Source organism: Lotus japonicus, chromosome 3 (assembly GCF_012489685.1).
Source record: "Lotus japonicus ecotype B-129 chromosome 3, LjGifu_v1.2".
Classification (NCBI taxonomy): Eukaryota; Viridiplantae; Streptophyta; class Magnoliopsida; order Fabales; family Fabaceae; genus Lotus; species Lotus japonicus.
In genome coordinates this window covers 34565618-34586922 of record NC_080043.1, presented here as the reverse complement: position 1 = coordinate 34586922, position 21305 = coordinate 34565618, and the positions used below count along the sequence as shown (strand labels likewise).

The 21305-nt window shown below is 34.7% G+C and overlaps 2 protein-coding genes across 2 annotated transcripts; both read right to left on the bottom strand.

Annotated features, from left to right (window-relative positions):
* Window positions 1–440: 440 nt before the first annotated feature.
* On the bottom strand, window positions 441–1985 carry LOC130744024 (uncharacterized). The gene has a single exon (XM_057596220.1). The coding sequence runs from the start codon at window positions 1983–1985 to the stop codon at window positions 441–443; it is 1545 nt and encodes a 514-aa protein (XP_057452203.1).
* A 10939-nt stretch (window positions 1986–12924) lies between these two features.
* On the bottom strand, window positions 12925–21052 carry LOC130744023 (uncharacterized). The gene is made up of 18 exons (XM_057596219.1): window positions 20951–21052; window positions 20691–20765; window positions 20448–20561; window positions 18714–18830; window positions 18138–18284; window positions 17852–17956; window positions 17461–17604; window positions 17164–17283; window positions 16773–16916; window positions 16468–16587; window positions 16087–16230; window positions 15793–15912; window positions 15430–15573; window positions 14090–14233; window positions 13799–13912; window positions 13565–13684; window positions 13204–13371; window positions 12925–13122 (listed from the first exon to the last, which is right to left on the bottom strand). Exons 1-18 carry the CDS (start codon window positions 21050–21052, stop codon window positions 12925–12927), a joined length of 2340 nt encoding a protein of 779 aa, XP_057452202.1.
* Between the last annotated feature and the right edge of the window lie 253 nt (window positions 21053–21305).

The following is a 21305-nucleotide window of genomic DNA, read 5'->3' as shown; positions in this document are numbered from 1 at the left end:
TTTTGGTCAGATTGGCTAGCTTCAGGATTTGGAAACTCAAAGTCCTGAGAGGTTATTGGTGAGTAGTTGGAGAGGGAAACTTTATGACTTTGATTTCCTTTGAAGGAGGAAAGACCACGTTTAGTGGGACAGGTTGAAGTGGAACATCAGGAGTGGCCTGAGTCACTGGGTCAGTGTATAGAGGAGGTGGAGAATGGGAGTGTGTTGGACTTGGAGCTCTAATGATTTCATCAGGAAGGGTGGAGGTCATGCTACTTACAACTCCAAAGAAGTTTCGATCACTTTCAGAGTTATTGGAAGGTGAAGAAACTGCAGTAGTAGTAATAAATGGTATGGAAGGAGTGGGTGATTCTTGTTCAGAGGTGATACGTTTGTATGGAAGAGGAATGGGTGACGAAGGTTCAGAGGCTTGTGGACCTTGAATCTTGTTCCAAGTTGGATTATCTTGAATAGAAGTTTGGATTTTTGAGGGCTTGGGTGGTGATGAACAAGTGGTGGTTGTTTTGGTGGAGATAATGGTGTTTGGTTTCATGACAGAGGTGTATTTGGGAGAGAGAGAGAGGAGGTAAAGTTGGGGTAGGAATGAGAGAAGAACCAATAACAGCATCATCAGATTCATCATCATCAGAAAGAACTACAAACTTGCTTGAGTTCCTTACCGAGGACCTTGTAACTCTCGTAGGCCTTGGTGCTTGTTGGGTTTCCTGCTGGATAACCTTGGTTACAATTTTGACTTTCTTCTTCTTCTTCTGAGGTGGTGGCTCATCATCGTTACCATCCTCAGAGTCATCCTTGGCATCAGAAGCATCAACATTCTTCCTCTTTGGCTTCCTCTTAGGAGCAGCATCATAATCAGGAGCATCTGGGAGATTCCTGAAGAATTCATCAACATCAATATCCAGACCTTGACTCCTCAGATCATTGATGTAATGCAAGATTGCCTCTGGATCATCAGCCTTGGACCAGAGAGGGAAATCATCAATGGGAATTTTTCTCTTCATAATTTCTGCCGGTTTAGTGACAGAGGCAGCTCCAACCTTGTTGTCTATCAGTCCCATCCTTTTTAGAGTCGTAGAGGTCAAAGCTTCTCCAGTGAGAGTAGTTAGATCTTCAGTGCATCCTGCTTTGAATAGCTCATTCACCAAGTTGCTTTCAACGAAGATATCAGACAGAAGCCTTTCAAAAGGAATATACTTGATTGTGCTCTTGCTTTCACAAGCAGTTGTCCTTGACTTCTTGATGCAATCTTTCAGATAGGTGAACAGGAAGTAAGGGAGGCAAATCTTCTGATTTGTCTTGATGAAGAACATCATCACTTTTTGATTGAAGTTGATGTAGTCAGGAGAGCTTCCAGAGGGTCTGGGATTAAGACAATTAAGCATGATCTTGTGCCAGATTCTCAAGTCAGGATGAAGATCTTTTGTCTTGTAGTCAGATTTCCCAGATTTCCAGTTGGCATACAGCACTGAATTGATGTTATCCTTGACTTTCTTTGACTTGGAATCATTAGTCTGAAATCTATAGCCTTTGATAGTTTCACCGCCCAGAAGCAAAGCTATAGACCTTTTAGAGATGATGATCTTCTTGCCCAGCACATGTGACACAACTTGATAATCATCACATTCAGCATGTTTCCAGAACTCCTTCACAAGCTTGTCATAGATGGGGCATGAGAGCCTGTTGAAATACCCATCCCAGCCTTGAGCCTTCACAGCGGGGAGAAAATCCACTCCATTTTCTGCCAAATTCTTGAAATCAACTCGAATTTCACAAAGTACTTGAAGTTCTTTTAGCGAAAATTTGCAAGTGACTGCACAACTTCTTTTAGCAATTGGAATGACTTCCCCAGAATCCTGAGTCTCATCTTGAGGCAATTCAAGGGATCTTGATCGAAGAGTAGGACTAGCTTGTCCTGTTGCTAGACCCACAACCAAATGAGGAAAGACCCTTCCATCTGCGGAGTCGGCCTTCTCTGTTCGTTCCATGGCGGATGAAGATTTGGGTAGAAGAAGGTGATGAACAGGAGAGAGAAGAGAGGGTTTTAAGAAAACCTTAACACTCGATTTTTTCGAAGAGAGAGAGAGAGAGAGAGAGAGAGAGAGAGAGAGAGAACATGTGTGAAGTGGAGAACATGTGTGTAAACGTGGGTAAGTAGTGAGTTTTGAAAGTAACCGTTGAGAGTTAGTAAACCACAAGCAATAAAGTAGATATCAAGAAATAACTATACATATCATGCGGTGGAGAATAAAGTAGAAATTAATCAACGGTTAGAAATTAATGACATAATAACAAGCAATAACTATACATATCATGCGGTGGAGAATAAAGTAGATGTAATCATTATAACATAAATTTCCGAGAGGCACAAGGAACGAGGCATCAGAATTAACTGACACACGTTTGTTGTGTTATCTCAGAAGGAGCACCAATGGGTACACAACTTCTGATAAAGTTATCTTCTGAACTAGACATCTTCTGATAGAGAATAGAAGCATCATAGTCAGAGGTTCTGATCCATCTTCATACTGAACACAAGTCCATATTCAGATTTTTCAGTATAAATTTAAATCTATCCTCTGCTAAGGGCTTTGAAAAGATATCTGCCCATTGATGGTCAGTATCAACAAACTTCAGAAGAAGTACGCCCTTCTGAACATAATCTCTAATAAAATGATACTTTACCTCAATGTGCTTGGCCCTTGAATGTAAGATGAGATTCTTACTTAGAGAAATAGCAGCAGTATTATCGCAGTAAATTGAAATATTGCTCTCAAGGATTTGATAGTCCTCTAGCTGATGTTTCATCCAGAGCATTTGTGTGCTGCAAATAGCTGCTGAAATGTATTCTGCCTCTGCAGTGGATAGTGCAATAGTTGATTGCCTCTTGCTTGCCCATGAGACTAAGTTACTTCCCAGAAATTGACAATTTCCATAAGTACTTTTTCTTTCTGTTCTATCTCCAGCATAATCAGCATCACAATAACCTGAAAGCTTATACTATGATGACTTCTTATACATCAAGCCAAGGTTAGTGGTACCTTTCAGATATTTGAGAATTCTCTTAACAGTAGTTAAGTGAGTTTCTCTAGGATCTGATTGGAATTGAGCACATAAATGTACACTAAAAAGAATGTCTGGCCTAGATGCAGTTAAATATAGTAGAGAGCCTATCATACCACGATAAAGCTTCTGACAAACTTTAGCACTAACATCTTCTTTTTCCAGAATGCATGTAGGATGCATTGGAGTCTTAGCTGGCGTACATTCTGTCATATTGAACTTCTTCAGAAATTCCTTTGTGTACTTGCTCTGATGGATGTACGTTGCTTCTGGTTGTTGATCAACTTGAATACCCAGAAAGTACTTAAGTTCTCCCATCATACTCATCTCAAATTCAGCCTGCATCATCTTAGAAAATTCCTTGCAAAGAAATGTATTAGCAGATCCAAATATGATATCATCAACATAAATTTGCTCTGATACCAATTGAAGGTATGAAAAATGATAGAAAGGGGGGTTTGAATAGCGTTTTCAGATAAAAAAATTTCCCACTCAAGATTTAGACAAATCTTTTCTGAACAAATAACACATGGTGCAAAGATAAGAGATGAAGAGAAGCACACAAGTATTTTATCCTGGTTCACTTGATAGTCTTTCAAGCTAATATAGTCCACCCGTTAAGGTGATTTCTTCCTTCTTAGAATGAAGGCAATCCACTATTCATGTTTGTTACAACTGCACTAGCAACCTGCTCAGTGACTAACAATACAATGAACTAGCAAACACTAAGATTCACTCTCTTAGTCTTCTCAAGGATCTAACCAAACTTGGTCCCTTAAGGAAATACAAACTCACTGTTTGAAAGGTTTGGTTTACAATGAAGTGCTTCTAAGAAAGCTAAGGTAAACACAATAAGAACAATTGAAGAAAGATTGCTAATAGATCGGTTGAATATTTGCTTGAGTTTTGCACAAAGTTTCTTAGCTTCTTTCTTCCAACTTCAGCCTCTATTTATACTCCAAGGTTTAGGGTTGTAGCCGTTGCATGGAATGCTACCGTTGGAGGGCAAATCCGGAACTTCCAGATTCTGCTATGGCTGGACATCTTAGGTAAGGCCGTCAGAATAGTACAATTGCTTTTGTACTTGGATAGCGACGTGAGTCTTATCCTAGTTGACTTCTGATCTGGCGACGCTTCATGTTGGGACGCGTGCAACTTATGAGATCAACGTCAGAGGGAAGCTTGGATCCTCTGACCTTTGTAGCTTCTGCTTCTGAACTGTTCATCAGAACTTCTAGTCATCAGAGTTGGAAGTACTTGGTCTTCAGAGCCACCTTACTCTTGGACTTCAGAGTCTTCACTTCTTAGCTTCTGGACCTTCAGAGCTTCTGGACCTTTAGAGCTTCTGGTCTTAAGAACTAGAAGTGATCTGAATCCACATCAGAGCTTATAATCCTTAGAGCTTTTGAAGCATATACTATTGTTCAATCAGAACATAGTGAGAGTGAAAGCATTGGGTTGGCTACTCTTTTTGCTTTGTGCTTCTGATAAGTGTGTTTTTAGACCAGAGTTAGAGCCTGTCAATTAAACACTCAGAGAACAACGTTAGAGTACTATAATTGTTCATATACAATAATTAACTTGTAATCATCAAAACATAAAGTTGTACTACATGACCAAATCTTGGTCTTACAACTATTATACAAAAACTAGATTCTACCTAATTTTCCCCAAAAACTCGCCATCTCCTGCACCATCCCCCTCATGCGCGCACTATCGCGCGCACCACTACCTACATTCGCCACCTCCCTCACGCGCAACCCTCGGCTTGGCCGCGTCCACCGCGCCTTACAGAACACCACGCGCGCGCACCACATCTTTTTTCGAAAATAACATTTGCACCTAAAATGACTCATTTTATTAAAAACGGTTATAAACTGTACAACAACTTAGGCGAATTTTTAAATACCTCAAATACACTCAGAAAAATCCAATATTTTTATCATGGTTTTGTATACACGTTTTGTAAATCCTTGTAAATGTTCAAGTCTAAATTAGAAGTACAAAATTCAGGAAAAATCTAACACTAATAGCAGTTCGTGAGAAACGAGACAACTTAACCTATCCTCACTAAAACGCATATAACTCGAGCTACAAACGTCGGAATGACGTGAAACCAGCGGCAAAAGTTTTATAACAGAAAGGGATACAACGTTTATGAAGACTACTTCTTCAAATTCGGTCATTAACACAGCTCGAAATAGGGTTCAAGAGCTCTTAAATTTCTGCAGCCTCATGCGCGGCGCGCTACCCCCTCTCTTCCACCCACAATTCATAACCATAAATTCAACTATCCACCTCAGTTTAGAAAAAATTGCATCCTATGGTTCCTAAATCAGGCTTTCTATCATTATCCACTATCATACCAATCCATAGAACATGAATTCAAACCCTTACCTCTTGAAGATCAAAGTCTAGGTTTTCTTCTCTTTTCTCCCCTTCTCTTTTTCACGCTTCTTTTCTCCCTGCTCTGCTAACTTCTCCAATTCACAAATTCTGATTTCTCTCTTTCTATTTCACTCATAACCCTTAAATAGTCATACAATGGGCCCCACTCCCAACTACTCACTATAAAACCTAAAACCCTTATTTATCTATATCACATAATCACATAATTATCTAATAAAATCACCTAATTACCATATATCATAATAATAATTAAAATAAGATAATAAATAACCTAATAACGAAAAATGGGGTGTTACAGCGTCGACCGGAGCAAGGGGTAGTGAAAATGGAGGATGAGGGTGAGGATGAGTTTAGAGGTTGGTGAAAGAAGAAGAAAGATGAGAGAAGGTATGATGAAGAAGGGGTGGTGGGAGGAAGGGGATGGAAAGGGAAAGTTTTTTTAAGTGGTAGATGAGAGAGGGTAAGAATAACAATTACCAAAAGAATATAAATAAATTGTATTGCTCCTAGATATTGTACAAGCCTACTGTTAGATTTTCAAGAAATAATGCAATGATTAAAAAAATGCAAAGAAATATTTTGAAATGTAATAAAATCATCACCTAGGTAGATTATTTTGAAAAAAAACAACAACTAGGTGGCTCTCTGTCATATACAGAAGTTCTATTTTTTTAAATATAACTTTAGTATTTAAATTATCATATTTAACATATTAAAAAGTGTATAATTAGTGTTATATATAGTATAAAATATATTTTTAATAGTATTAATAATTAATATTTATTTTTAAATACTACCAGTTGAATCTTTGAACCTTGAACCAATGCTTCCTCTGGTTTAGTGACCGGTTCGGTTTCTAAATATTGGTTACTCCAGTACCCTTGAAAACGATGAGTTCAGTAAGGATTGAGTTGCAAATTTAAAAATTATGTTACAAAATTAAGAAATCATGGAAAATCAGAGCAAAAGGTATGGAACCCTTCCAATTAGAGTGGGTGCCAAAGAAATTTCCCTACAATAATGTAGAACATCATAAGAACCTCAAGGAAAAATTCAATTCTAGCAGTCGGCAGGACCGTGTAAAAAAAATTTTGGACTTAAGGAGAAAATGTTAAAGTGACTTTCTCTTGACAATAATACTTAATATATAATATATATTATCAATTTTATATTAATCTTTTTATCTTTTTGAGCTGCGAAATCATTTATTAGAGTTTTATAATCAATCATGTAACACCCCGATTTCGGTGGTGTCACTTTAGTAACCAAAAATAAAATAAAGCGGAAAAGCAGGTATTTTTTTGGTTTTGTTTAAATAAAAAGACTTGTAGAAATTAAAGACTCAACCCAATCGCGATTAACAGCGACTAACATACAATATAAGTACAGCCCTCGCTGCAACTAAAAACATCGTCACGAGTGTCCTCAAGTGACGGAAAGCAAATGAAAGTGGTGCCTGCAGGAAAATATGTGCGACCCATAGACAGAGTCATAACCTTTATAAATACAGTTCTCCAAGAAAGTAAGTCAGCCCAAAACGGCCTCCAAAAGACTTCTTACGTCCGACAACTCCCTGTGATCCTCATGGAAGAGAACCACACAAAAAGCTAATAGTCGGGGACCTACCCTGCCCCAAAATGAGAAATGACAATCAGAGCTATGACACTAACACCCAACCTTAGTAGGCTCTAAACACCCATACCCTATACTTCCATCATCGACTCTCATCTGGTCATGCATTCAGTCCGGGTCCTCGTCGAATGCTTCTGTAATAGTCATTACGCTCCTGGTCTTCCTCGAGTGACGAATCATCACGAATCGACTGACGGACGCCTGACAGCAGGCCGACCGCCCAAACACAAACATGCAACCAAAGCCAAGGCGCTAGGGTCAACTTACGGAATACAATAGATATACAAACAACATGTGATAAAGGGGGGTACATACTTATATAGGTTCTCAGTTGCCTATCTTAAGGTATATACTTAGCATGTTATCAAGGCTCTAATAAACAATTCGATATCTGCTATCTCAACAGTTCAATAAACAATGGCTCAACAATTCAATAAGGGTGCATGTATGCCAATTCAAAAGATGATCCCAACAAATAGGCATGTCAAGTCGATCCAACCCATCGGGTTGAACATACAGACTCGCACACGCAACAAATGACAACGCCAAGTTGGTTCACTCAAAAGAGTCGAACATACAGACATTGCGCGCGTCCAATGACTATCGCTGAATCGGTCCAATCCATTCGATTGAACATACGGATCCGCGCGTGTCGAAAGGTTGTCGCTGAATCGATCCAATCCATCGGATTGAATATACGGACTCACGCGAGTTTAAATGGCAATCGCTGAATCGATCCAATCCATCGGATTGAATGTACGGACTCACGCGTGCCTGAGTGACTACCGCCGAATCGATCCAATCCATCAGATTGAATATACGGACTCGCGCGTGTCAAACAATTATTGCCGAATCGGTCCAACCCGTCGGGTTTGAACATACGGATTCGCGCGTACGTGTTTAACTACAAATCTCAATTAAAAAGTACCCGAAGGTCAAAGTCGTCTTTGCGACTAGACTGTGAAAAGCCGGAGTACGTATTGCACTCAGTGACATTTCCCTGGTCACTATGGTTCATCCCCGTGGTGACCATCAATTCATCTCAAGTTCAAGGCTTTTCGACTATTTCCCGTTTTTCACAATCATTTCCAACTCTTAAGTTTTCCTAAAGGTCTCGTTAGTTAATCAAAGCATTTCAAGTTGAGTTAATCAAGTTATGAGGTTCATTATCGAAATCCGAGTTCCATAAGTTCTCAAGTTCCAAATTCTATCTATTCAAAGTTTCCCAAATCCCCCAAATAAAATCCCCGGGAAAAGTCTAAGTATTCCAAAGAGGGCTAGATCTCAGACCTCAGGTCATGACCTGCCTAGGGTTATTCTTTCAACCCGAATGATCAAAGAGAATCAATTCAAATGTCCTACACTCCGCAATTGCGTCAAAGCGCACGATTCGACAACAATATCAATATCTCAAGCTATAAGAAGCAATACAACAATAATTCTGTGCGTAAATCATAAGACAGAAACCAGTAAACGGCCGAAGCCTCTCAGAAAACGGAGACACACGTCTCATATAAGTTCACTCGGTCGAAGCCTCCAGAAAACATTTTCCAGTTCAAAGCGATAATCAACATTCAATGCAATCTTCAATATCAAGCAATATTCAAGTCGAAGTTATCGACGCCTACAATACAAATAGCTAGTAAGTAAGTTGCCCTAACCTCGAGTTGTTCCAGTCTCGCGGTGCAGGTCTCCCTCACAAGCTTGTTCAGTCAACCCCAAAGTTTCCACAATTGAACCTTTGAGCAAACAAAGCAATAATGAATCAAAACAAGTCGATACAGTCGAAACAATCCTAACTAATGTTCGACAAAGCTCAAGAAGCTTCAGAGTACAACATTTAGGCACGAATGGAAGGCTTTCCCCGAATGGATGAGTTTTGACTCGATTCAAGTTTTGTACAAAAACACTTCATTCGCTAAAACGTGCATAACTCGAGCTACCGAACTCGGAATGACACGAAACCGACGCCAAAATTTCGACACCGGAGAAAGCTACGCTATAACTCAGGTCATACAGACCCAAAAATTATTTTTGGACACAGTACCATGGCATATAAGTTTCGGCCACTATCAAAATAGGGTTTGCCGAACTTTTTCTTCGATCTAACTTAATTCCTAGGTATTCTTAGGCGATATCTAGGCCAGGGAAACTCTCAGAAAAATTATCGGGTCGAAAACTAACACAGGGGTATTTTGGTCAGTGTTTTTAGCCTGAAAACTCAAAGTCGGAATTTTGAGAAATAAATTTGATGAGCGTGTTCCTAACGACATTTATAACAACTAATCCTACTGACACTAAGCTCAGTCGAGAGTTTTTAATCCAAAGAACGAAGCTTTGGCCAAAAATGGGTTTTTCGAGCAGAATTGAAACTCGGCGGCAGTTCGGCGAGATTCAGCAAAAAACAACCGAATATTCATGCTCTTGGGCATGTAGGCAATACGTTTAGACACTGAAATCAAGTTATTTGGACAGTTTTACAAAAAACTCAAAACTTTGAGCACAGAAAGACATAGAGAAAAGAGACATAATTGACGATCAGAGGTAAGGAATAGCATGAATACCTCGATGTCGATCCAACGCAACTGGAATCAGGACGATTGAACAAGAAACGAGAAATCGGCTCGGAATCCTCTTGCTCCTCCTTGCTCTCGGCCAACTTGGGGAAAAAGTGAGGAATTGTGGACTGATGATGATATTGAAGGAGAAATGGTGGTGATTAGTATATTTATGTCTTGTGTGTCTTTGGGTGATGAGGGAAAGAAATGAAGAATATACCTGTGAATGATGATAATGATAATGGAGAGGTGCAGCGGCAAAAGAGAAGGAACGGACGAGAATAAGGAAAGGGACCGTGAATAAAAGAAAAGAAGAAGTTGAGTGCCTTGTGCAGTGTTATAAAACTCGGACCGGACCGGCCGGTTCGATCGGCTGAACCGGGAACCGGACCCCTGACCGGTCCGAGCCATTTAATGGATCGGCCATGCAATTCAACCGGTATGAACCGGCCGGTTCAGGGAATAAACCGGCGACTCGGCCGGTTTTTTATGAACCGGTCAGTTTTTTTTTTTTTTTCTTTCTGATTTTGCCTTTTTTTTTAAAAAACTGTTTTTAATGGTCAAACTGTAATTAATTTATATTTAATGTTAATTATTTGGTCAAATTATATTCAATTGAGAGTTATTTAAAAAAATTGTCATAGCTAGGACTTGAACACAAGACCTAGAGGGAAGAAAGCTAATCCAAATTTCCACTACACCACTTTGCTTCTTGTTAGGAAGAATGCATATTATTTTATATATATGATATACTAAATATTTTAAATTATTATAATTTTTTAATATAAACCGAGTCAAACAATCGAACCAATGACCCAGTGGTTGAACCATTGACTCATTGACCCAGTGTCTCGACCGAGTCGATCACCGGTCCGAGTCTGATAACACTGGCCTTGTGTTGTCAAGTTATAACATATATATAAGTGAATGAAATGGAAAGATATGAACCAAGGATCAGATAAGGACGTGAGCTGGAGAAGAGTAGATATATATATATATTATAAAATGATAATTATCGGTATGAATTGATTTAGACACTGTAGGATTTAACTCGTAGAGTTAAGAGAAAAATATAAGGATGATATATTATTATCCTGAAAATTATGAAGAACTTTATGACATAGAAAAATATACATTTGGATCACTTTGAGCAAATTTAAAATGATCTATGAACAAGAGAATGAGTAAAAACTGAGCTAAAGAATATTTGTGAGACGATTAGAACAAATATGAAGTTGTCATATTATGCATCAGAGTTAAGCATCTCTCAATAAAATATCGATACTTGTACCAGGTTCAGTTAAGTGAGAAAATGGCTTGAACGTAGTATGGGTCGAAATACGCCGCAAAACTACTTTTTGCGTTTGACGTCAGATGAAGAAACTTCCTTCTGAAGAAAGATTAGAAACCTCGAAAGAAATAGGTGTACGCGTGTGGAATTTTCGTTTGAAGCTCCGAATAGAAAAAGTCTTCATCGACCGTTTATTTTAAGTTTCTTGAGTTATCAGGGATTTAGTTTCGGCAAACCTCCGAGAACTAGAATCGGACGTTCGTACATTTCAGGGTTTCGTATCGAAATTCTAGTCATGGAAAGATTAAGAGAAGTTCTAACATTTCTCTGAAGATTTTTGGAATTAGTTTCCATCGTGTCTTTAAGTGCAAATTAGTCGTTTACTAACGCTCTCGTCCTAGGTATAAGCGAATACTACTTGCGCTATAACTTATATCGACTTTAATACTATCCTTAGCTTTTTCCTGAACTTTCTCCTTCATAAATTAATTCCATTCGATAAACACTCGTTCAGGTTTTCCTTCACGTTACATCGAAACTAATCGTGAATAGAAATTTTATTCATTTATTCTAAGTTTAAAAACTTGGGTCTCACAAATCAATTCTAACATTTTTTTCTATACATAAATTAGTTAACTTCTTTAATCTATTTTGTAACATTATTGACGTTTGATATGATTGAGCAATTTTAATTTTGAAAAACTTCTTTCAGCAGTAGAAACTGTTTCAGGGTTTGCAATAAAATTCTATAGGCAATATAAACATTTGAAAAAGAATTTAAAGTTTTAATATAACTCAATACTTCTATCGGACTGTTAATTTTTTTGTTAACACTTTTCTTAGTACGTTGAATTCTGAAAATAAATCAAAACCATCAAGGTTAGAATATTCATTAAATTTTAAACAAATTCAAAATTAATACAATATGTTTTGAATTCATCCTCATCTAAAGCTTATATTCTTTTGGAATCAAATAAAAAACCAAAAATAGTCTTATATTGTAAAATTGTGTCTCAATAGAAATAATTGATTGATCTAATATGTATAAAAAATACTCAATACGAGAAGATTCTTAAGGAGAAAGTGTGATCTAATTACTAATATATTATATGTGATCTCATTACTAATATACTATCTATTTTTTTTATCGTTCCATTACCTATCTCAAGTCTTAGTAGTATATACTATATAGGTATATACCTATATGGCATTTCCTATTACACGACCTTGGTGGTCTGATTGCCATCGGGTTTGAACCTTGAATTGATCAAATCTATTAGGTGGGAGTGGGATGACCTATTACTACCTATTTATAGGAAGAGTGTTATCATGGTTCTGTGAATATTGTATAATCTTCTATTTAAAAAAAAGGTACATAGATATATGTTGAATGCTTCTCAAAATGAAGAAAGTTTATTTTATTTTAAAAGGAACTTCAAATCCTTAACATAAGAGTCGAATTGAGTGAAATCTGAACAAAGTTTATTTTAAAAGCATGAAGTCTTGAGAGCATCTATATCACGCAACAAGGAGAATAATTAAGAACATGAAAAGATACATAAAAGTTTAATATATGAATTTTTTTTTGAAAGCCGAATTTTTTTTTCAAATTAAATAATATCATGAGAAGCAAACCCTCTCACTAGATTTAACAATTCTTGAAACAAAAGTCAAATCAGAAAACACCAAAGGAACAAGTCACCCCAACAATTCAAGAGTCAAAACAACCCAAAGGAATGACAACGCACTCAAAGCATTACACCTGCAAGTCCCACAAAAAACAATAACACCGAAAGAAGCAAAGGTAACTTACTCTAACAACAGAATAATATCTAATTAAAAGATCTAGAACACTGACCTCATCATACTAAAAGAAACAAAACAACTCAATAAAAAAATGCAAACAACCTCTCCAACGCATCCAAGCACGAAGCACCGCAAAAGTCAAGATCACAATTATAATAATGCAGAATATTAAAGAATCCCAGGCCAACGGAAAAAAGTTGCTAGTATCCTTGCTGTCTCCTCATCCAAATCTTTATATTGATCATGTTCTAATTCAGCCATCACTTTTAGATAATTCTGCAATTTTTTCATCGGTATCTCTCCCACTTCAAGATTGATTTTCTCGTTCTCAATGTTTGCATAAGAAGAAGAATTTCCTTTCTTGTTCTAAATGTTTTGAGCATAAGAACTGTTGTTATAACAGTTGTAAATTAAATGATCACTAGCATCAAAATCTCCTTTTGTCACTAGTAGTTTCTTATATTGAGGAATTTCACGCTCTGGCATAAAATAAATCAACGCTTCTTTTGGATCTTGTGAAAATTCCATTGAAACATTTATCATCTTAGGATCAACTTCAATGTTTTTAGTGCTCTGAATATGATGATGATCATTGTTGTCCATGTTCACATTATCCTGATAAGAAGGAGGATTGTTATTAGCACCAAAAATCAATAAAAGTTATTCACATCCTAGTGAAATATAGAATAGGAAAAGAAGAGAGTACATAAGTGGAGACATAGTAGAAGAAAATCAAGTAAACGAATATGAATGTATCAAAACTCACTTACGAATGACTTTTACAAAATTTAGTTGAAACCTTTCTCACCTCAACATTGAGTTCCTTATTCTTAGAGTTATGAGGAGGTAAATGAAAATTTTCTTGGCTCTCGACAATCTTCCATGGAAAAATGTGATCAGGCACATTTTTGTCTATGTTCAAGTAGTTCTAAGAAGAAAGAGGATTTTCATAAATGCCAAAGTCAATAAAAATGAATGTGAATGTATCAAAACTCAAATTTATGGTGGACTTTTACAAAATTCTAGTTGAAACATTTCTCACCTCAACATTGTGTTCCTTATTCTGAGAGTTATGAGGAGAGAAATGACAATCTTCTTGGCTCTTAACCCAAGGAAAAATATGATCAAGCTCGTTGTTATCCATGTTCACGTTGTTCTAAGAAGAATGAGGACAAAGTCAATAAAAATGTATTCACACCTAAAATCCAAGCCCATCCAAAGAAAGATAGAAATATAGAGATAACAAGAAATATGGTAGCAAATAAAGATAAAAAAGTAAGCTTTCAAAATAAATGAAATGTGAATGTGTAAGTATTAATATATTAAAACTCACACTTATAATGAACTGTTGCAAATCTTCAATAGTGAGTTCCTTAACTTTTGTATCGTGAGGAATTGAATGACCACTTTCATGGCTCACGATGCTTGTTGGAGGATAAATATGACCTTGACCTTTGTTTCCCACATTCTCGTTGTTCTAAGAAGAATGATAATTTTCTTTAGTAGAAAAATCAATAAAAAAAATTTCACACAAAAAGTCCATGCAATCCATAGAGGTAGGACTACAAGAAATATGATATGAAAAGAAGATCGAAATAAAATGAATAATATTATGAAAATAAAGATAAAATAAATTTGAATCTTATAATGTATTAAAGATGGTTTTTGTATTAAAACTCAAACTTATGGCTGCCTTTGCAAATTTTAAGTTGAAACATTTCTCCCCTCAACATTGTGTTCTTATTTAGAGAATTATGAGGAGGGAAATGAAAATCTTCTTGGCTCTCGCCGCTCACCCAAAAAAAATATGATCATGATCATTGTTGTTATATGCAGAACGATGACATTAATACCGAGTCAATAAAAATATATTCACACCTAAAATTCATGCACCTCCATAGAAAGATCAAAATATAGAGATGAAAAAGAAATACGGTAGGAATTAAATATATAAATAAGTAAGCTTGTAAAATAAATTGAATGTGAATTTTATAATGTATTAGAACTCGCACTTATGGCGAACTGTTGCAAATATTCAATAGTGAGTTCCTTAACTTGCGTGTCGCGAGTGGAATGACAATTTTCCTAGCCTAAAATGCTTGTAGGAGGATAAATATGACCATGATCATTGTTTCTCACATTCTTATTGTTCTAAGATGAATGAGCATTGTCATTAGTACAAAAATAAAATTAAATTTATTCACACCAAAAGTTCATGCAACCCAAAGAGGTTGAAATACAAGAAATATCATACGAAAATAAGATAGAAGTTAGAAATAAAAGAGTAATCTTATGAAAATAAAGAGAAAAATAATGTGAATCTAATAATGTATTAAAGAAGACTTTGTATTAAAACCCACACTTATGGCTGACTTTCCGAATTTTCAGTTGAAATAATAACATTGTGTTCCTTATTCTTAGAGTTGTGAAGAGAAAAATGACAATTTTTGGCTCTCGACACTCTCCCAAGGAAAAAGTTGATCAAGCTCATTGTTATATATGTTCACATTGTTCTAACAAGAATGAGGACAAAGTCAACAAAAATGTATTCACACCAAAAAAATCATGCAAATCTAGAGAAAGATAGAAATATGGTATGAAATAGAGATAAAAATTTAAACTTGTAAACTAAAGTGAATGTGAATGTGAATGTAATAAGGTATTAAAACTCACACTAATGGCGAACTGTTGCAAATCTTCAATAGTGAGTTCATTAACTTGTGTGTCTTGAGGAGTAGAATGACAACCTTCCTGGTTAACGATACTTGTAGGAAGATAAATATGACCATGATCATTGTTTCCCACATGGTCATTGTTCTAATAAGAAAGAAAATTTTCATTAGTGCAAAAATCAATAAAAATGTATTCACACTAAAAGTTCATGCAACCCACAAAGGTAGAAGTACAAGAAATATGATATGAAAAAAAGATAGAAAGAAAAGGAGAAGTCTGATGAAAATAAAAGTAAACTGAAAGTGAATCTAATAATGTTTTAAATGGCTGGCTTTAAAAATTATCATTTGAAACATTTCTCACCTCAACATTGTGTTCCTTACTCCGAGGGTGATGAAGAGGGAAATGCCAGTCGTCTTGGCTCTCGAAACTCTCCCAATGAATAATATGATCAAGCTCGTTTTTATCCATCTCCATATTGTTCTAAGAAGAATGATGACAAAGTCAATAAAAATGTATTCACATCTAAAACCCATGCACATCTAGAGAAAGATAGAAATATAGAGATAAACAAGAAATAGGGTAAGAATTTGAGATAAAAAAAATAAGCATGTAAAATAAATTGAATGTGAATGTTAATTTAATATTAAAACTCACACTTATGGAGAACCATTGCAAATCTTCAATAGTGGGTTCCTTAACTTCCGTGTTGTGAAGACTGGAGTGAGAATTTTCCTGACTCTCGATGCTCGTAGGAGGATAAATATGACCATGATAATTGTTTTTCACATTCTTGTTATTCTAAGAAGAATGAGAATTATCAAGTACAAAAGTCAAAAAATATATATTCACACCAAAAGTTGATGCAAACCACAGACTAAGAAATATGATATGGAAAGAAGATAGACCGAAAATCAGTAATCTTATGAAAATAAAGATAAAATGATTGTAAATCTAATACTGTATTAAAGAGGATTTTTAAAATAAAACCTAGATTTATGGCAGGATTTGAAAATTATCAGTTGAAACATTTCTCACCTCAACATTGTGTTCCTTTCTTTGAGGGTCTTGAGGAGGGAAATGACAATTTCCTTGGCTCTCGACGCTCTCCCATGAATAAATATGATCAAGCTCATTGTTTTCAATGTTCACGTTGTTCTAAGAAAAACGAGGACAAAGTCAATAACAATGTGTTCACACCAAAAAATTCATGCACATCTAGAGAAAGATAGAAATATAGAAATAAACAAGAAATATGATACGAAATAGAGATAAAAAATTTAACTTGTAAAATAAATTGAATATGAATGTGAATGTGAATTTAGTAATGTATGAAAACTCACACTTATGGAGAACGTTTCCAAATCTTCAATAGTGAGTTCCTTAACTTGTGTGTTGTGAGGAGTATAATGACAAATTTCATGGCTCACGATGCTTGTTGGAGGATAAATATGACCATGATATTTGTTTCCCACATTCTCGTTGTTCTAAGAAGAATGGGAATTGTCAATAGTACAAAATCAATAAAAATGTAATCACACCAAAAGTTCATGCAACCCATAGAGGTAGGTATACATGAAATATGATATGAAAAGAAGATAGAAAGAAAATGATTAATCTTATGAAAATAAAGATAAAATAAATGTGAATCTACCAGTGTATTAAAGACGACTCTTGTATTGAAAATCACAGTTATGGCTAACTTTGCAAATTTTCAGCTGAAACTTTTCTCACCTCATTATTGTGTTCCTTATTCAGAGAGTTATTAGGAGGGAAATAATAATCTTCTTGGCTCTCTTCGTTCTCCCAAGGAACAATATGATACAACTCATTGTTGTCCATGTTCACGTTGTTCTAAGAAAACGAGGACAAAGTCAATAAAAATGTATTCACACCTAAAATTCGTGCATATCCACAAAAAGATAGAAATATAGATATAAACAAGAATTACCATAGGAAATAAAGATACAAAAGTAAACTTGTAAAATAAATTGAATTTAAATGTGAATGTAATACTGTATTAAAACTCACACTTATGGCGAACTGTTTCAAATCTTCAATAGAAAGTTCCTTAACTTTGGCGTGGTGAAGAATGGAATGAAAATTTTCCTGGCTTACGGTGCTTATAGGAGGATAAATATGACCTTCATCATTGCTTCCCACATTCTCGTTGTTCTAATAAGAATGAGAATTGTCATTAGTACAAAAATCAATAAATACTATTCACACTAAAAGTTCACACACACCCACTGATATAGGAATATAAGAAATATGATATGATAGGAAGATAGAAAGATAAGGAGTAATCTTATGAAAATAAAGAAAAAATGAATGTGAATCTTATAATGTATTAAAGATGGTTTTTGTATTAAACCCACACTTATGGTTGGCTTTGGAAATTTTTACTTGAAACATTTCTCACCTCAACATTGTGTTTCTTATTCAGAGAGTTATGAGGAGAAAGATGACAATCTTCTTGGCTCTCGTCGCTCTCCCAAGGCAAAATATGATCAATCTCATTGTTGTTCTAAGTAGAACAATGAAATTTATACCAAGTCAATAAAAATGTATTCATGCTTAATATTCATGCACATCCAGCGAAAGATAAAAATATATAGAAAAACAAGTAATACGGTAGGAAATAGAGATAAAAAAATCAAGCTTGTAAAGTAAATTGAATTTGAATGTAATAATGTGTTAAAACTCACACTTATGGTGAACTGTTGCAAAAATTCTTCAATAGTTAGTTCCTTAAATTGTGTTGTGTGAAGAGCGGAATGACAATTTTCCTGGCTCTCGATGCTTGTAGGAGGATAAATATGTTCATGATCATTGTTTCCCACATTCTCTTTGTTCTAAGAAGAACGAGAATTGTCATTAGTACAAAAATCAATAAAATTGTATTCACACCAAAAGTTCTTGGACACCACAAGATAGGAATACAAGAAATATTATATGAAAAAGAAGATAAAAAGAAAAGGCGTAATCTTATGAAAATAAATAGAAAATGAATGTGAATGCTCTTATATTAAAACCCACACCTATGACTGAATTTGCAAAATTTCAGTTGAAACATTTCTCACGTCAACATTAAATATCTCATCCAGACAATGATTTTGTTCTTCATTTTTGGTACTTTGAGCAAGAGAAATATTTTTCTTTCTCCATTTTGATGTTTTCTTAAAATTCTTTGATGTTCCTTCTATGCCCTTGAAAGGATAATGATAAAAATATTTAGTCAAGATTCATTTTCGCAAAATTCTCAAATAGTTTTGAAGCCTCACCTTGTTCTTGTTGTTATTCCGTTTCCGTTTTTTCAATTTGCTGTAGCTCGCTGGAAGTATGTAATTTATAACATCTGTAGCTGATCGTAATAGTTTAGAGGTAGTATGACGGTAATACTGGAAGTGAAAATAAAGAATAATTTAGCAAATTAAAACATGAGTTTTACTATCATTTACATATATCTAATCAAATATACAGTAACAAAAGCAGTAAATGAAGAAGTTTCTTTTATAACATATCAAATGTTTATGATTAATATACATAAAAAAAATAGTTCTAAATACAATATAGTAAAAATCTTTGTAAGGTATCTTAAATTATTTCACTGGATAAAAAAATATAAAAAAAATATTTTGGTCATTTTATTTATTATTTAAATATTTTATTAAATTAATTGATTTTGGCTTAAACAGAATAATATTTTATGAACATCTTTTTAGATGATATTAATTTATTAAAAGAGATGTCGCGTAGTGTAGATTTGGGAAAAAATGAGATTGAAAATCATTCCGACAAATCTTGGGGAATGTGGGTATAATTGAAATAAAACTGAAGTGCTATTTTAATCTGTTTTGTAATAAACATTGTGAATGCTAGAGTTTTGAGTATAAACAGAACTTCATCACCTAGGCTTGTTTGGTTGTCAGGATATAATAAAATTATGATAGGATGAAGAGTTGGATAGGAGCATAATAGGATAAAAGAATGATAGACTCTTGTCATATCATGTGTTTGAGGTGGATAACATAATGATAAGATATTGTATAAACAATAAAAAATAATCAAAATTTACTTTGAATAGATAATTTTATTAAAAATTTAATATTATAATTTTTTAAAATTAATTATTCTATTCAGATTAAATTTTTAACATTTTTAAAATTACTTTATATCTAAATTATAAATTACTATATAATTAGAGTAGTCTATTTTACTATTAGTTAATAATAATTATATTATTTATGGATATTATAATATATTAAAATAATGTTAACTAAGTAGTAGCAAGTGATAATGAAAATTTTATTATTTTATATGAGTAAATCCAATATTTTTTACCATTTATAAAATAATTCATTTTTGAATTAAATGTATGAGTAACTAAATAATTTAAACTTAGAAAAATGGATAGTAATTGATAAATAATAAAACTATTATATGTATTATTAAAATTACTATTTTGATATTTATTAAATAATGTTATTATAAACTGTATAAAATATAAATGATTAAATTTAAGGTTAGGACACAAAAACAAATAGAAAACTATTGTTTTATCATGTTAGGATAAGTTCTAACCCAACTTCACCCTCATGATAACTTTTACACATGATAGAACGATAGAGTAAGAGACATGAATGTCTTATCATACCTTGCTATGACAACATGATTGATTATGATTAGTGTGTAATTACATATCTTAACACAATTAATGTAAATTCAAAGTTTCAATTTACTCTCCTTGGTGTAAACTGATAGATCCATGTGGAAGTGATATATATAAATGATTAATAGAGGTATAGGATATGAAAAATGTTGTGCAAAGACCTAGACAACTTGATTGAGAAAAGAAGATAAAAGATAGAAGCAATTAACTAGATCTGATAGAAAGAGAGTTATAGAGAGAAACTGAGCGCGTGGAGTATTTGTTGCCCTAGTTTATTTACCGTATCACACAAGTTACTGTCCCGTAGCCTGCAAATTATCGTCCAGCCATGAAGCATAGGAAGAACCTTGTCCATGTCTCTGAAGCGTGTGATATCAAAGTCCTCAGGCAAATTAAATGAAACAAGTTCTTCTCCAACCGTTATATTTTGTTGTTTCCTTTGCCGATTCTCTGGAGGTCCCTGTGAACAAATTAAAAAATTTCAAAAAGCAATCTAAATGAATAATTAACGAAAGAAAAATGTTTTATTATATGATGTGATTAAATTAAATTTAATTTTAATAAATTAAGGATTATGTTATGAGCATACAAATATCCGATCAGTACGACTTATTATTTCTTCCACTGTGGCTTTCCACTTTGGTCTGTAGATTGCGAGTGTTTCCTGTGTTAGATAAATAACAAAATATATAGATCAATGTAGTAAGAAAATGATAGAGTAAGTATTAGGAACTATGATCCAGCAGCTGGCCCAAGTGAGTCATTAGCCCATGTGGGGTCGAAGCCCAAAGAGTGGAAGGTATACTCTAGAAGGGGCAAAAGGGACAAAGGGAGTAGTAACTAACTAACAGCACAGCTGGTGAGCTGGCGAGAGAGAGGGGAGGTAGGATTGTAATCCATTCCATAATATAAGGAAGGTAGTGAGAGGTAGGGAGGGCATTCTGAAATCATTGAGCGTGTAGTAATGAGTAGGAAGCAATAGCTTCCTATAGGAGCTTGGCTCTGGTCAGTTTAGGAAAGGCTTTTTCCTTCTCTGTAACGATTTCCAATTCATCAATAAACAATCCTGATTACTGTTTCATTCCTTCAGTTCTATTTTCTGTTTTGGGTTTCCATCAAATTGGTCCGACCTGCCGGATTGATTCGCCGGAACCAGTGAATGCCACCCAGAAAATCCAAACACACGACAAACTCGATGGAAGCA